The sequence below is a fragment of the Chanos chanos genome, chromosome 10, assembly GCF_902362185.1.
Source record: "Chanos chanos chromosome 10, fChaCha1.1, whole genome shotgun sequence".
Taxonomy (NCBI): domain Eukaryota; kingdom Metazoa; phylum Chordata; class Actinopteri; order Gonorynchiformes; family Chanidae; genus Chanos; species Chanos chanos.
Window position 1 is genome coordinate 18969348 of NC_044504.1, and position 17431 is coordinate 18986778.

The 17431-nt window shown below is 41.6% G+C and overlaps 1 protein-coding gene across 1 annotated transcript in view; it reads left to right on the forward strand.

The window, feature by feature from the left end:
- Positions 1-7246: 7246 nt before the first annotated feature.
- The window catches only part of LOC115822942 (ankyrin-3-like), a 72803-nt gene continuing 62618 nt past the window's right edge, over positions 7247-17431 (forward strand). The window contains exon 1 of the mRNA XM_030786908.1: positions 7247-7363. Within this exon, the coding sequence (XP_030642768.1) occupies positions 7247-7363 (117 nt within the window). The remainder of the gene's footprint in view (positions 7364-17431) is intronic.

Sequence of the window (17431 nt, forward strand, 5' to 3'; positions counted from 1 at the left end):
TCTCTCTCTCTCACACACACACACACACATACACACACACAGAGTCAAAGAGGAAACACCCATCTTGATCAGAGGCCAGAAACTTGACACTACAATATTCTGTGTAGCATATGAGTTTACACACACACAGACACACACCCACACACACAGACACACACACACACATACTCCTCGTGACTGTGCTAATGAAGGCTTTACTGTGTGATCAGTCTGTGATATTGACTAACTGAAGGAAAGTCTTACGCTAGCATAACTGGGCAGATGGCATATGGACCTACTGATGGGCACACACATATGGTCTCACAAACACACACACACACGCACGCACACACAGAATGTTCTGCCATGAAGCAGAGTGAGGTGTTGGTTCGACTGCATATTGCTTTAGTACAGGCGTCCACAAGCACCTACAGTACAGCAATGATAACATACTAATAACTGGATTCATTAGGTTCATGTAAATCAAATGTAAAGTTCTGAGTCCTTACAGATGCATACACACACACACACACACACACACACACACATACACAAGTACACATAGAATTGTACTGGTTTTGGTTTGGGCTCCCATTAATGTACTTTTCCACTATGTTTCATGTTTTCTTCTAGAGCCTCATAGTCCACTGAACAAACCCAGCTCACACCTAGTCTTCTCTTTCTCTCTCTTTCCCCTGAGCTGCATTTTGAGGGCTGTGATCATGCTTGATTGACAGTCCCTCTATGCAATATAATCTTTAAAATGGGAGAGCAGTTTTCATGCACTGAGTAGAATGGTGTTTGTAAAGTTGGGGCAAGTATAGTTCATACCAACCACACAAGTGGACCAAGGTTATGTATTCTAAAGCAATGACTTTAGGGAGGTTTAGTAATGGGTTTTTTTCTGCTGACATAGCCTACAGAGTACCAGCAATGAGCTGGTAATGCACAGTCAGGTTCTGTTTCCACTTGCGCACATGTGCGCAATTATCATATGAGCTTTATGGTTATGTTATGTTGACTTCGGTTTGGCTTTGATAACTAAAATTGGTGAGATACTCATTGCCACATCACTGCAGAAATGAAATCTGCTCTTTGTTTACACTTTATGATTACTTGACATTAGGCTTAAAGTGAGAATTGTTGCTCAAGTGTGAAATCGTTGAGGGTTTTTCTTTTTTCCATAGCATTTTTATTCACATCAAAAAAGGATATTTGCCAGATGTTCAGTAAGCTCTCAATTATAGGGACATTCGTTTTCCATACTGGTATAGCACGATATATGAAATCAGAACCTTGTTTGTTTGCTGACAGTTTTCAATCCTGCATACAGACAGAGCATGGTGACATGAATTATTTCCTCTGACTTGTCAATGTCTACTCAGCTGAATGAAAACATAAAAATATAACTATTAAAAAATGACACATCAGATTCTAACTGCCAAATGACAAAAAAGACACAATTTCTAATACAGCAAGTTGATTTTCAACATTTGTGAATTATTCTTGGTTTGCTATGTTTGACTATGACACATTTTTACGAACAATTTAAATATACCTATTCCAGCTCCGTTCTTTGTGCTGATTCTTTGCTGCTGTCTGAACTGTCTTAACTGTTTTTGAGGCTTTTCAAAGGTCCAGACAAGTCTAAAGCTTTTCATATCTTGTAAGATGTGCCATTTTCAGACGTCTTTTGATGAAATATTTCTAGCAACTTGGCGCACAGAAACTGCTGGACTCTTCAGATGTGGCTGATTAAGAATGCTCTTTGTATTTATTCAGGCAGATACCGGTAAAAGCATCGATAATCACTGAGAGAACATGGACTGACTGAGGTTTTGAGGCTAAAAACGTGTAGCTCTTAGGATACGACTATGGATCAAATTCACAAAAGGTTCTTCATCTGAATCAAGGTGGAAAGATTCAGATGTAGATACAGAAACAAATCCAAACACAGATCCAGATATAGATATGTGAGTGATTTGGTAAATCAGTGAATCTTATTACACTGTGGCAGTTATCATTTTTAAATAGGCTGTTGTTTAGTCATCTAGGGCATGCCAATCTGCCCTCTTTCTTTAAGCAACAGCCTGCCCCAGTGTGGGGGGACAAGGCAATGACCATTTGGTCTGATTTGAGCGACAGCATTTCAGACACGTATTTCACTATTTTCTGCCCAAGTTCCAAGTTTCAGGGGCCCTACTACTAAAGTGGGTTAACATTCGAGCCTGTCTGAAAAAAAAAAAAACACCTATGCTCTGGAGAGGGACATTAGCATGTTAAAGGACATAGAGGAGGGGGAGCTTGAAGGTGACCTGGATTTGATTTAGGTGAAAGAAAGGACCATCTGTATATTTCATGTTTAAATCCTCTGGAATGTGGAGAAAAATAAACACTTTTGTTCTGCCTTCAGCAAGGACGTGACCTGAATGAGAGACCTCAGCCCATTAATGTTAGTGAAAGAATTATATTTGAGACCTAGATGACAGAAAAAAAAAAAAAGATTGGCTTGGATTCATAATTTTATTCTTTGATAGTGGTGATGTCAGTGTGGCTCTTCCTAACCTGCTTTACATACTCTTCCACCCAATCACCACTTCATACAAGTGACATCAGTTAGTTTGTATTTGACCTTCACTAACCACCTGACTATCTTTGACACTTGGCCTCTGATTCAGACTTTTAGGTAACTACTGTTATACGCTGCAGACTAAATGTGACGACCCTTGGTAGACTTTAGTGAAAGTCCTTACTGTTAAACTCATGGCTGTTGCTGGCTGATCAGGCACTGGTGTCTACAGCATTTAGAAATAACAAAATGTTTTTTTCAGCTCTGATGGAGATTTTCACATATGCTAGATATAGGCTATTCAACTTAACAGAGACTTGTGCTTATGTTCGTAAATTAACTGAATAATTCAAGCAGTAAAGTTGCAGGTGAACAGAGTTAGTGTGAGTAGTGGAAAGGGGAAAGTTCAGTTTCAAAGTGATCACACAAGGTGATCTGTTTTGACAGCCGTGCAGTGAGAATGGAGTTAATGGTAAATGTCACTGTAAACAAAAGGATGACTCTCTCTGTGAAGGATTTGGGGCCTGGTATTTAGACTAGTCCTAACTTGTGCCCGTAATACTGTCTAACATGAGAATACCTCCCTATGGGTTTCAGAGCCACTAATTTAACGGTGTTTTACATTGCACAGATAAATATCACGCAGTTTAACTGTGTTTTACATTGCACTGATAAATGTCACTCAGCTGTAAACCACGAACAGTGCAGCATTATATGTTCTTTCCCATATATAAACCACCCAACTGCAAAAAACACTGAATATAAAATGAATACTGTGAAATAAATGAGGTAGTTTGACTGGGTTTTTACTGCACTATCATAATGTGGCATTATCAGCTTTACAATGTTGTACTCAACTGCTGTAGTGCCAATCAGTGTCTATTAGCTACTCTGAGATTAAAGCTCTTTTCAATATATGTGTTTGATTGTGAACTAATATACAGCTCACAATGAGTCATAAGTTATGATATCTCTCTAGACACGGAGGGAACACATCAGTACTCTAACTTTCTTAGAGTTAGGAGCTGAGAATATTAAAAATGTGTCATAACCATAGTCTACAGGGTGCTTACATAATTTTTTTTTTTTCTAAATTTTTTTGTTTCAAATTTATTGTATGATTTGTTTTTAAAATATGCCTTGCTTTAAAAGACACCAAGTGTATTAGAGAATCTAAGAAAATCAGGATAGAGGGAAGATGATATATTAGCTTTGCACAGTGTTGTGAGATACACAGAAGCCTGTGTGTGTTTAGACAGGTGATATCAGTGGACTTTAAGAGAAGAGTCTCTACAAAAGTGTGTAGAGACGCACTCGTCTTCATTTATATTTTTTAGATTTACATTTATAGATTTATAACAGCGATGATGCATGTAAATCAATGTTCAGGTGTTCTCTTGTGATTTGTATTGTCCAAGACTAGGCAGATCATTTATCCAGTCTATGGCTTAAGCCTTGGGACATAGTTACTAAGCACTACTTTCAGTAGGTGGGAGGAGAGCTGTTGCTCTTGTTTCCACCACTAGGGGGAAATAAAGGACTTCCAAAAACACAGTTACTGACCAAGATGGCATCCCAGTACAGGCAGTAGAAGCAATATCAAAATCTCAAGGAACCCCTAAAAATATTAGTAAAGTGTTTAGAGAGTGTGTGAAATTCGAAAGATAAGTAAAATAATGAAATGCTTTAGTCCAGAGGTCACCTGATTGAACTTTTTTTTTTTTTTAACCTTGATGGATTTAGCCATGATGTTTCAAATTAGCCAAAATCAATGAAATGATTGCTTTTTTGTATGTGCAGAATCATTGTGTAATATGGATCTGTTCATGCCCTCTCTCACTCTCTCTCTCTCTCTGAGGGTGGTGTCTGTTTTTTGGCTCTGGTGTAGTCTAGGTTCTGGCTCTTGGCTGAGGTGGTGAAAGACACACGTTGTTGTGACTGCAGAGGTCACAAGGTCAGTGACACTTGTCACAGTGGCATTTTGGGTTAGTCCCCGGGGGCGACTGTCTGGGTGTGTCTGTCATGGATGGGTGACTGGGGTACTTGTCTTGTGATACTCTTAATATTACCTTAAATTCTAAGCATTATTATATCATGACTTATAGTTGTGGTGTTGTCACCCCAGTCATCAAGCAGTTAATCGGTTCTGACCGTCACATGAGCTCAGTGTTGTATGACATATTAAATTAGGATTTTCACTTCCCATATGACATGTATGTACCACAGGTTTTCTCAGCCTATTAGCTATCATTCGTTGCCTTTCTGACTTGATCAGTTAATATTTACTAGTACAACTGTAGTGTGTTTGAATCAAAAACAATGTAGTAGTTGTGGAGATTCCTTCATCTATCACAGCAGGTCAGAGGTGTATGTATTACACACCCACTGTGTTTTAAGAGAGTGTGCTATCCCCTGAACTGTTCTTGTTACTTGCTGTCCCTTATCAGTGTGTGTTTGTGCGTGCATGTGTGTGTGTGCGTACGTGTGTGTGTGTGTGTGTGTGTGTTTGTGTTTGTGTGCGTCTGTATGTATGTACTGAAGGGTAAGTGGACCTATTGAAGTTCTGTTTCTGTACAGAGCCTTGGCTCTGACTCAGGAACCAAACCAGGGCAGTACAAGGTTGAAAAAGGCTTCCTGATGTTCTCCCATCTATATGAATTTTTAGATGTTAGTTTTTGTCTTATATGCATTGCAGACCTCCAATTATCCTGCAGGAATCCTCCTGGTTTTCCATTTATCAGTCAATGTTTTATTAAAAAGAATATGAATCTACACAGAGGGAACTAACTGGCATTTTTTACCTTTAACTGTCCAAAACTGTCTGTTTATTGACAGAATGAGAGATTTCCTTCGGTGACACTGTTTTTTTTTTTTTTTTTCATATTTTCTGGGACAGAAGGATTATACTGGAGCATAGAGACTCCTCTGCAGTCTTTTCTTCAAGCTACAAATGTCCTGGCCCCACCCCCCTCTCTCTAAGTAGCAACCTCCCTGAGCTTTATTATTGGTCCTTGCCTAGCAACAAAATTCAAATCTGCCATAATGTGACACCCTCAGATGTACTGATGGGGGCTGTAGCTCCGCCTTCCTGGCACTAGTTTGTGTTTTCACATGGAAGCAAGAGACTGGTGTGAAGTGAAAAATGATGAAAGGGTTTTACCACTGAGTCCATCCACAACGGATATCCTCGTTTTGAATATGCTTCTCATATGAGTGTGTTATATCTTTTTTAATCTTTTCTCTGACACGTATATGAATGCGAGGCAAAACAGATTTTTGGAGTGTAGACAGTGGTCTTCAGGCTAAAGACCTGCTGTCAGGTGCCACAGAGACACAGCGTGAGGACGAAACATGGCCGACGCTCTTTCCACATGGAAACTCTGAATGCGTCAATAACATCAGAGTGAGAGTGAGAGAAAGGGGGGGCGGAAGCTATAGGATGATTTTTAGTGCTCAGTCATCTCTCTGTCTCTCTCTCTCTCTCACTCTCTCTCTCTCTCTCTCTCGTTCTTTTTTATGCTCTCTCAAAAAGGCATCATAATGAACACTGACTTCAATATTCGTGTTTGAAATGGGTCCATTATCACAGAGAGTCTCAACAGTAACTGTGGCCAAAGTCAGAAAGAAGGACAATTCATTCATCTGTTTTTAGTCTGAGTGTAGTAAGTTATGAAAGGGTGGGTTTTCACCACTGTGTAGCCTTTGTAGTAGAAAAACTGTAATTGGTGTCATTTTCACACATCACACCATTTCTCTGTCACTCCATCATTCTGCCCTACAACACATTCTGATAAACTAGGAGGAGTAAGTGTGAGTCCCTAATTTAATGAGACCGATGTAGTAGCAAGCAGTACAGATACACCAGCGCTCGCGTGTGTGTGTGTGTGTGTGTGCGTGCGCTTATGTGTGTGACTAGGGTAATCTCTGTGAAATCACCCCCTTGTGCCCCCCCCTTCTGTCCACCCCTACATAGACGCTTAGGCAATTCCAGCCAGTGGGGGTTGCATCACACACACACACACACACACACGCACACACACTTATACGCCACATGCAGATATGCAGTCATAACACTCCTTCTCTTCATCTCTGTCCCAGCTGTCTGTTCTTCTCTCCATCCCTCCCTTTCTTTCCTTTTTTTCATTCAACCTCTCACAGCCATACGCTAATGTGCACACAGACACACACACACACACACAGAGAGACAGAGCTCACACTCGTTCTCATTTCCACGGCAACCCAGAGATGGGTTCAGGTAGATCTACGAAGAGGACGGCCGAAGAGAGTATGTGGTTTCCGTAGTAACCAGCCGGCCTCCCCTCCTCCTTCTTCCCCTCCTCCTTCACTCGTGCCTGGTGATGCTGGTGTCACCGTCCCGCTCTCTTTCTCTTTCTCTCATCTCTTCTCCTTTTCTTTCTCCTGCCCTGTCCTCTCATCCCTCTCTTTTGGATACGGTACCCTGAACACTGGATGAAAAAGAGAGGAAGACAGCTGGAAAGATAGTCTTTTCTTTTCCCTCTCCCTCTTGCTCTCCATCTTTGGACGGATTCTTACCTCTTCTATCCCATTTTTCGGTTTTGAGGCAGGATTCTAATTTGACTCAATTTTGTATTCTGTCCTGGTTGGAGTTTTTGTGGTATTATTATCACTGGTGTGTCAGTCACCTGACGTTGCCGTGGAAATAGGGGCAGTTCCAACATGGCTCATGCTGCCTCTCAGCTGAAGAAAAATAAGGATGTGGACATAAATGCACTTGAGGATGAGAAAGAGAAGAAGAAGAAGGGCAGGAAGCATTCCCGTGAGCAAAAGAAAAAGGTAGAGGTACTGGAGAGTGACCCCAAACCGCACACACACACACACACACACACTCACACACAGCACACACATACAGACTCTTGAAGATGTAACATGTGTACCAAATAGCAACAGTTTCAGAAAATCCCTACATTTTAGCTGTGGTGTGTGTGTGTGTGTGTGTGTGTGTGTATTTGCTGAAAGACATATGTAAGCATTTAAGTGTGTGTTTAGGACAGGCTGGTGGTTTCACCTGTTAATACGGCGGTGCTAAAGGCTGTGTCTGTACTGCAGCGGCAAGGTTACACTTAACATTTCCCACCCAGCTTCTTACAGACACCACTGATCAGTAAGACAAACGTGTGCTCAGCCAAATCAAGTAATGTGAGTGGAGAGAGAGAGAGAGAGAGAGAGAGAGAGAGAGAGAGAGAGAGAACAAAAGAAAAAAGAGGGCATTAATCCAAAAAATTAGATTCATTTCTGAACCACACTGTGAAGTAGTATGTATGTAGCTGGAATTGCACTGGCTGTGTATAGAGAGTTGACTTGAGTGCTCTAAAATGTGTGTGTGTGTGTGTGTGTGTGTGTGTGTGTGTGTGTGTGTGTGTGTGTGTGTGTGTGTAAGTGTATGTGTGTGTGTGTGTGTGTGTGTGTGTGTGTGTGTGTGTTCAGATACTCGTACATAATGCATCTGAGTGTGATTTATTGATGTTAGTGCTGTGCATAGCGATGGAACCAAGCACATGTCTGTTCCTGCGATGAGTCGTGCTCTTCACTGCCTACATAAAGCAAACACACTCACACGCACAGAAATGGCATATAAATATATTTTATACATTTCCTTATTTTAGATGAAATACACTCATGTCAGCCTCAATGAATTCATTTGAGAGCACATGAACCTAAATGTTTAACCAATAAGCTCAATGTTCAAGATTTGCTAATTTTTTTTATGTGCATGATCTTTTCTGAGTAATCATCTCTAGAGCAGAAATCTGCCCTATGTGATGGTGGCCATTACCTGTGATTTATAAGAGGAAAGTCTCATTTATTTGGGAGAATGATCATATGATATGTGGCATGGTTTTGAATTTCATCATTGCTCTCTCTCTCTTTTTCTCTGTGTTTCTCTCTCTCTCTCCCCCTCTCTTTGTGTGTGTATCTCAGTCTGTCTGTCTGTCTCTCTGTGTCATTCTCGTTCCTAGTTCATGTTTGCTTGGTGTGTGTATTGATTGTATATTAGAAGTGAGATAAAGGTTTAAAAGATGGGGGGGGGTGAATTGATGAAACTGAATGGAAGGATTAAAGCTGGACGTGTGATGAAAAGGATGGAGGAGAAACGGGACTGAATAGGAGGAGGAAAGTACTGACTGTATGCATGCTTCACTTTGTTTAGAGAGAGAAAAGAGAGACATGAGACTAGCACAGTAAGGACAGACACACACACACACACACACACATACACACGCCATATATTTACCAAAATGCCAAAATCCTGAACTGTCTAATTTTCTAGATATAGCAGACAAGACAAAGGCTGAAATTGTATGATATAGACAATCACTAATACAAACACAACCAGTCACAGAGATTGAGGTTTATATTCTCTGCATTCATGCATACCGGAGATAATTGCCTTGGCATTGTGAAACCCTCCCCCCTCCTTTCCCCTCCCCTCCTGTCATCTCCCCTCCCCACTCCAACCAGCACCACCCTTTATGCATCACAACCACCAGCAAGATGGATGCCAAACCGTGCACCTAGTGTAGCCACCCGGTGCATCCTATGAACCAATAACTAACAACAAACAGTTTCTCAAAGCGACTGCTAGGTCTCCCTAAAACAAAGAACCTCTCTTTACACGTGTATTAGAGGCTCTGTGTTAAGATATATTGAGTTTGGTTACACTGACTGAACAAAAGATGAATGGACTACAGGCAGGTCCATTGTGTCCAGACTGCAGCAGGTGATTTTCAGCCACCAAACACTGTACTCAAACCCAGTAAGAGTCTAATGTTCAGAGGAACTAGTACAGACTTAGCATAACAGAATACAGATTACATTGGCTGAAATGATGTTGATTTAGTGTATAGATGTGTTTCTCAAAAAATGGGTCCACTAAAAAAAGTGTGTTTTTCCAGTGTGTCAGTTATCTCCAAAGCACTAAATTGTAAAATTTTGATGGCAGAAGAAAAGCTCAAATTATTTAGTGTTTCATTAACATAGATGCAGAGTGTCTGGAAAATGAACCCACCCAGAGCACTGTCAGGAAACCCATACATTTCAAAATTTAATTTTATGAATTTTTATTGAATTTCTGTTGAATTTATTATTTAGTATTCTGTGTGTATTGTGCCTTACATTAATTTAATTTTATTTATTTATTTATTTTTTAGTTAATAAAAGCCGCCCTGTCTGTTGGCAATAAAATGGCTCTAACGTAATCTAAGTGAAAATGTTAGGCAATCTAGTTTCCATTATGTCTGCTGAAAAATTATTGCAATTCTGCGGGCACCAGTTGTTAGGATTCTTAATCCTGCTGCTGACATATAGCAATAGAGCGCATGTGTGTTGCCTGTATTTCTCTCATTCATTACAGAGTAAGTAAAGAAAAGCCAAAATGAATCTCTTTCTGAATAAGACAGGTAGCTGATGTCACTCAGAGCCCACAGCGAGTTTTACAATTGGAGGAGTTTTTTTTGTTTGCCCATCTTAGTTTTTATTGCGAGCACTAATTTAGATGTACATTCTACATACCTGCGCTTTGTCTTATAAAAACTGTACTGATTTAAGAACCATCTTTAATCTATCTCTGGTCTACTTCTCTGAGTCAGACTGATTCAGCACTGATTTGGGTGCAGTGTGTAACTCACCTATGGTGTCCTCTGTATCAGAGAGGTTCAGTGCTGATTGAAGAACACTCTTTAACTCATCTCTGGTCTACTTCTCTGTGACTGGGTGGCTCAGTACTGATTTGAGAACAGTCCCCAAGGGTGTAGTTGTGATTTAATGAAAGGCCTCATCACTCAGGGGCCAAGCTTTCTGTCACTCATGCTAAACTGTAACAACTCCCCTGTGAATGAACATGTGTGTGTGTGTGTGTGTGTGTGTGTGTGTGTGTGTGTGTGTGTGTGTGCATGTAGGCTTCTGTGTTCTTTTAGACAAATCAATAGTTTGCCATAGCTGTTTGATAAGAACGATCTAGAGCTCCTAGTGTTTCAGTCCTCTGTGCAGTGCATCCACTTACATTCTGCTTTGAATTATCTAATTCCTTTGCAGTTTGGATTAGTTATATAATGACTGCTGCTTTTTAAAAGTTTAAATGTGATGGGTTTGCAATTCATCCTATGGATTCCTGTCTCTATAACATATTAGTTATCAGGCTGTCCTACTTTCACTGTATGATTGGTTTGGTAGAGGGACGGAAGCGGAAAATTGGAAAGAGAGTTTAGAACAGGGTTGAGATTATAGAAGGATAGTTGAAGATGCTCAATGTGTAAGATTGCACAGGTAAATGATTGTTTAAAGCTTCAGTCTTATCTGGTTGTGGATACATAACGATACGCCGGGAGAGAAACATTAGCCTGATATATTAGCCAGATGAGGTGACTGTGAGAGAGGCAGAGAAGGGGATTGGTTGATGTGTTAGCAGAGGTCATTTGAAGGTTAGATGGCTCTTAGCCTGCCTGGCTGATTTCAGGGAAGCTTTCATCTTCAGGGAAACACTACTTTCTTAATCGGTATTAAAATCAGACCTCGGCATATCACTCTGTCTCCAAATAAGTGTACAAATGAAGCTGGTAAAAACATCGCTGTCCTCTGTCTCTGAGCATTAAAAAGGAATCCCCGTGATCACAAATGAATCACACATAAAACCCGTACAATTCACGAATTATGAGACACTGTAACACAATCATACCATGTTCTGGAATGTTCCTCATGTTGTGTTTGGTGATTGCGTCAGTAGGGAAGGCGTATATTCTCAGATGTGTTTGGTGAACACAGTTTGTCTATGTTCTGTGCATGGTTCATTTTTTATTGATGATGCATAGACAGTGCGGTTTCTGCCTCCACTGCTGCTGGTTCATGTACTGACAAACGTTTCCATGTGCTCCCATTTTTCAGAGCTCTTTGTATTGCTGAGTTGACTGAACCTGATAAACAGGGAAAAAGTGCTACTCAGGCTTTGGTAACAAGTGAGTCTTGTCAACCCAACATGTCAAACCAGACGTCAGTAAAGAGCTCTGAGCTTCACAACTAATTTTCAGTGTTTCATAGTCCTCAAAAGTAGCTGTGGAGTATTAGTCTTTTCCTCTTCACCCATGTGCTGGTTTTGAATCAATGTCGAGTATCATCTTCAGGATATTTTTACTTTGTATGAAAGAAAAAAATCAAATCCTTTAGCTGTTTCTCTTTACGGTGTTTTACAAATGAAAGCATGTCACCTATTCTTTTCCTACAGCCAGACCCACAGCCGTCGCTTTTCATGAAATAGCTCACTGAAATACCTGTATTCCTATGACAGAGGCCTGATTGTATGGTTTCATTGACACTGCATCACAATAACATATCCAGAGGTTTCACATCTGTCATTGCATGTTGTCCTGATGTTTACACTAAAGCTAGTGCAATTTAGTATGAGTCAGACTGGCTTCAGCTTTAGCTCACATTCCAAATGTGAACAGTAAAGTTCAAACTCCTTTAGTTTGTGGGAGAGAATGTGCATTCTGAGAAGGGCCAGTAAGATAATAAAAGAGAAAATGACTGAAAAGGAGAGACTGAGTGAGGAGCTTAAAGAGGAGAAGGTGTGAAATCCCCCTCATAATTACTGACCATCAGATGAAGGACATAATGGCAGTTAATGAGATGGGTAGCCACACGCACGCGCACACACACACACACACACACACATGCAAGCACACACATACAAACACACATACCCACTCGACACACACGCACCCGCACATGCACAGGCACACGCGCACACACACACACACACACACACACAAATGCACATGCATTCACAGGCAGAATAAAGGACACAGGTTGGTGGATAATGACAGGGTGAGTTGTTCGGTACAGAACCCCATGCCCCTCATTTTGAATGCTCTCCTTGGCTCTTTCTCTCTCTCTCTCTCTCTCTCTCTCTCTCTCTCTCTCTCTACAGCAGAGGCTCACCCTCCCCCTCTCCATCAGCATCCTCCCTTTGTGTTTGGGGGTTACACCACGTCCTCTGTGTGTGTGTGTGTGTGTGTGTGTATCGGCCAGCCCTCTTCGACATCACTCCTCTTATTAATCCCCTGCTGTGTATCAAACCTCATTCATCACCCACTCTGTATGTGTGTGCATGTGTGTGTGCATGTGTGTGTGCACGCGCGTGTGTTCGTCTTTCACATATATTGGAATTTTGCCCTCTGGGACTGAGTGAATGCTTGGCCATGCACCAGGAACAAAACCAAAAAGCATTTAGCCTCTTTGACCTCCTCCTGCCCCCCCCACCCCCCCAACAATCTTAACCCACTACCCTCCCTACAGTTTCTCCTCCCCCAGTCACATCAGCTATCACTGAATTACCAAACAGTATTTTATAGCCCTTTACAACGCTTTACCAATCACTGTACGGTTACCGTGTATATCCTTGTCGGTATCTTATATTGCAGAACTCTCTGCTTTCACCACAGAATACAGATCATTTTAGCTTTACGATCTACCAGCGTCATTTCATAGTAGTGTAGATTTGTCATCAGAGGCTGTCTATAACAGAGCTCTCTGGTATGATGACCATAATGGGAAGTATGCAAAAGGCTGTAGTCTGAATTCTGAGGGACTTAAATAAACACATATATAAAGAAACCAACGCGACATGTCTCAGTTCACTTCTCAGAAGTGGCACTCTCTCTCCCTGCCTGAGCATGGCTGGCTGGAGCTTGGCCTTGAGATACAGCCTGAAAGTGTGTTCAGTTATGGAAAGATCAATAGCAATCAGTGCTGCGGCCTGGGCCAAGTAAATGGATGAGTCTCTCTCTCTCTCTCTCTCTCTCTCTCTCTCTCCCTCTCTCCCTGTCTTCCTCTCACTTTGTGTAACCCTCCATCTATCCCTTTTTCTTTGTCTTTTTCAGTTGTAGATGATAGTGAGGGAGATTTATTGAGTGAAAGCCAACATACGTTGTTTCTTCTTTTGTCTTTGTGCACTGGGTGTCCTCCTCCTCAGCCAATGTTTACAACGTGTTATTCAGCCAAGCCAGGAATCACCTAAATATTTATGGCTCTGTTTTTTCTCTTTGCTCTTTGTGACTTTTTCATCTCTTATGAAAAAGAAGTAGACATGGAGGAAATGTTGTAACATTTGGATCCAGTGGTACCATTTGATTTCTTTGAATTTATTAAAGATTCAGTGTTTGTATATTAGGCTTGTTTGGGCATAATAAATTCATTGTGGGTATTAATTGAATCAGGCTCTCATTTGACTAAGACAGTGACAGCATGAGTAGCATTGCTTTCTGAGGAAAGGAGAAGAATGATTAGCTGTTAATGTACAGTAACTGGCATGTAAAATGCAAAAGATACTAGCGCTGTTATGGTAAATGGAATGTGGATTGTTGGTTTGGGTGGTTGTGTGTGTGTGTGTGTGTGTGTGTGTGTGTGTGTGTGTGTGTGTGTTTGTGTGCTATATCAACTGTCAGTAAAAGGTTGATTTCAGCTTCAGGGAGTTTGTGGTAATTCCCACAACTCTACAAGCAGTCTTTTCAGGTCTGACTACAGAGAGAGAAGTGCATTTTTATTGCTCTAAGAGATTGCCTGATCACAGGCAGAAACACACACTCACACATACCTACACACATATACCCCAGTAACCTGTAGGCTCTTCTGCACACTCATATGTAATGTAGGAAGTCTATAAAATAAAGAATACAATGAAAGAATGATATAAAGTTAAGCACTTTAACTAATTAGCATGTAGTGTGACATTATTTAATAGCCTCTATTCCACGCCATGGAGACTCCAATCCCAGTCACTTCGGGCCGATAGCTATGCTCCCTGTGCATTGCAGGAGAAGAGATTCAGACCACATGTGGATGGCATATTACATCACAAGCAGTCAAAAATAGACCCTGCTCAAAGGCTCACTGTATTATCTTACAACACAGAATGTATGGTCTGGGTGAGTATTTTCTGCTGGTGGTCATTAGCAGTGGCGTTTATGGCCATCCTGGCACCCTAGGCGAGATCTCCAACCCCACCCTGTCCACACCTGGTGCCTCCCCCACCATGTCTCTCATCATTTCATAGTCGTAACAAATAAGTACCTCTTAATGCGTGTGTTGTTCGTTTTATTTTTATAATCATTGAGAATACATATAGACTGCCCCAATATATATGTGTTTTTAAGGGGTGGCAGGGGGGCTGGGGGGCGCCCAATCGGTGCCCTCCTTGCAGGTGGCGCCCTAGGTGATCGCCTAGGTTTCCTGTGCCTAGAAACGCCCCTGGTCATTAGGATCAGATGGGATGATGTTTGCGTGTGTGTGTGTGTGTGTGCATGCACCAGCGCATACATGTGTAGCACTGGTATTCCACACTTTAGAGAATAGAGTTGATGTGATAAGTGTACAGTTACCTGAGTCAGAGTTCAGTGCTGGATTTTGAGTCAGAGTGCCGTTTTGAACATCACATAAAACTAGTGATGTGAGTGGGTAGTCAGTGTTGATGTGTGAGGAGAAAGAGAGAGAGAGAGAGAGAGAGAGGATGCTGTGACTTCCCATGCTACCAATGTAAAGATAATCTCTTCTCTACATCTACAGTAAGAGTAAACTGATGAAAGGAGGCCAAATTCTACCTTTTCTTCTGACACCTTATATCTTACCCTCCTTCACACTACATAAGCAGTAAGAGTCAGCGACTGTACACAGAAATCTATTAAAAAATGTTCATTTAGCATATACAAAACATGGCCTAAAAGGAGTATATAAATCCAGAAGATAATGTTCAGTCTAAGTCACTACCATAGATATGTTAGCTCTGGTGATTTGGACACAGTGACAATGTTATTATGGGCACAGTGCCAGACATCACCTTGCTAAGGTTGCTAAGGACATCTTTCCAAGCTGCACTGACCCATTTTTCTGTCTCTGACTCCTGTTTGCGTTTAGAATTCAATATTTGTTGTTGGTGTTGTTTTTGAAGATGAGCTAAGATAATAAGAAAAAAATCTCCAGTGCTCAACATGGGTCCCACCTAAACCTAACCTAACAACACTCCCAGGCTGGATTCTTAATAGATTTTGTTGTTTGTTCAGGTTTTCTATCATTCAGTATCACTTTTCTCATCAGACCTGTAATCCTGTAATCAATTGTTCTTCCCTCTCCCTCTCCCTCTCTCTCTCTCCCTCTCTCTCTCTCTCTCTCTCTCTCTCTCTCTCTGAGATATTAATTATGTGAGGGGAAAACACTAGCTGAGTAGTTGCTGCGGTGCACCAGTTTCTGAAGGTGAAGGAGGGATATATCAGAGCAGTGCGAGTATGCGTGTGTGTGTGTGCGTGTGTGCGCGTATATGTGTGTGTGTGTGTGTGTGTGTGTGTGTGTGTGCGTGCGCGTGCGCGTGCATATATGTGTGTGTATGTGTGTGTGTGTGCGTATGCGTATATGTGTGTGTGTGTGTGTGTGTGTGCGTGTGCGTATATGTGTGTGTGTGTAAAGCTGCTCTTTCCAGTCGATCTCCTTTACTGCTCATAATGGTATGAATGTCCTTTCTTCACAGATTATCATTCCTCCTTCCTCAGCAGTACAAAATGGCCACTTTAAGACAATTGTGTACCTACATGTGTTCCTGTGTGTGTGTATGTGTGTGTGTGTGTGTGTGTGTGTGTGTGTGTGTGTGTGTGTGTGTGTGTGCAGGCACGCGCATGTGCATGTATGCTTACTGTCACAACAGACAGTGTATCACTGTGCTCACTAACTTTGGCCATCCTGCATATGTGCATCAGTGTTTACACATATTGGTGAATATCTCAGCATGTGTGTACTTTTACTCAGTAGGTTCATTAATGATGTCACTGCTTTCTTTGGCTGTGTGTGCACATGGCGATGTGTAGGTGTGTGTGTGTGTGTGTGTGTGATAGAGCACGTTTGTTCCAGTCTTGGCAGAGAACCCTTGGGCTGTTCACAGTGAATGATAGATAGTCTCTCTCAGGGTCAGTCCTGCATGCTGTCCAGGCCCTGCCACCGTGTGTGTGTGTGTGTGCACACGTCTACACTACTGTATGAGTGTGTGTGTGTGTGCGCACGCTTTTGTGTGTTTCTCTCTAACTCGTTACGGAACATTCTTACACAAGACAAATTAACTGTACTCCATCAGCAAATAGCACTGTTAAAAAATAAAATCTGGAGAATTTCAGAATTCTCAGTGTTTTAATCCATGCCAGTTTGTGTGAAACTTCAGGAAGTTGCTGATTTGAGAAAGCTTTCACATTGTCCCCTATTTCGTTAGACACTCAGTCCTTGCTGCATTTAACTTATGTGATCAAATATTATGCCTCTTGCTTTTGTTCTGTATGGATGAAATATGCCTATATCCCATAAATGTCAAACACATTATTAACCGTAAATGGCCGTGTGTGTGTACCTGGAGAGCAGTATTGATCCCACCCATTACAGAATAGTGGAGATTTCCAGTTACAGTGTAGATCTTGGGCAGGGTATTGGTGATATACTCACGCACCACATCCTATTGTGGTGATTCTCTGTGTTCCACCAGGGACCATATTGTAGTATGTTTCTTAAAGGGAGTTTTTAGTTAAGATATTGTAATGAAGAAATGATCTAGATTCAGGACCCTTGCACTACAGCACTACTCTGTGTGTGTGTGTGTGTGTGTGTGTGTGTGTGTGTGTGTGTGTGTGTGTGTGTGTGCGTGCGCGCACGTGTGTTTGTGTGTGTGTGTGCACATGAGTGTGTACAGGTCACAGAAGGGATCCACTGAGACAGATGGCCTTTCCTGCTCTCTCATCTGCTTCTCTCTCTCTGCCAAAAATCTAGCACAGATTCCGACTGTGTATGTGAGCGACACATGGATCCAAAACCCCACCCACCACC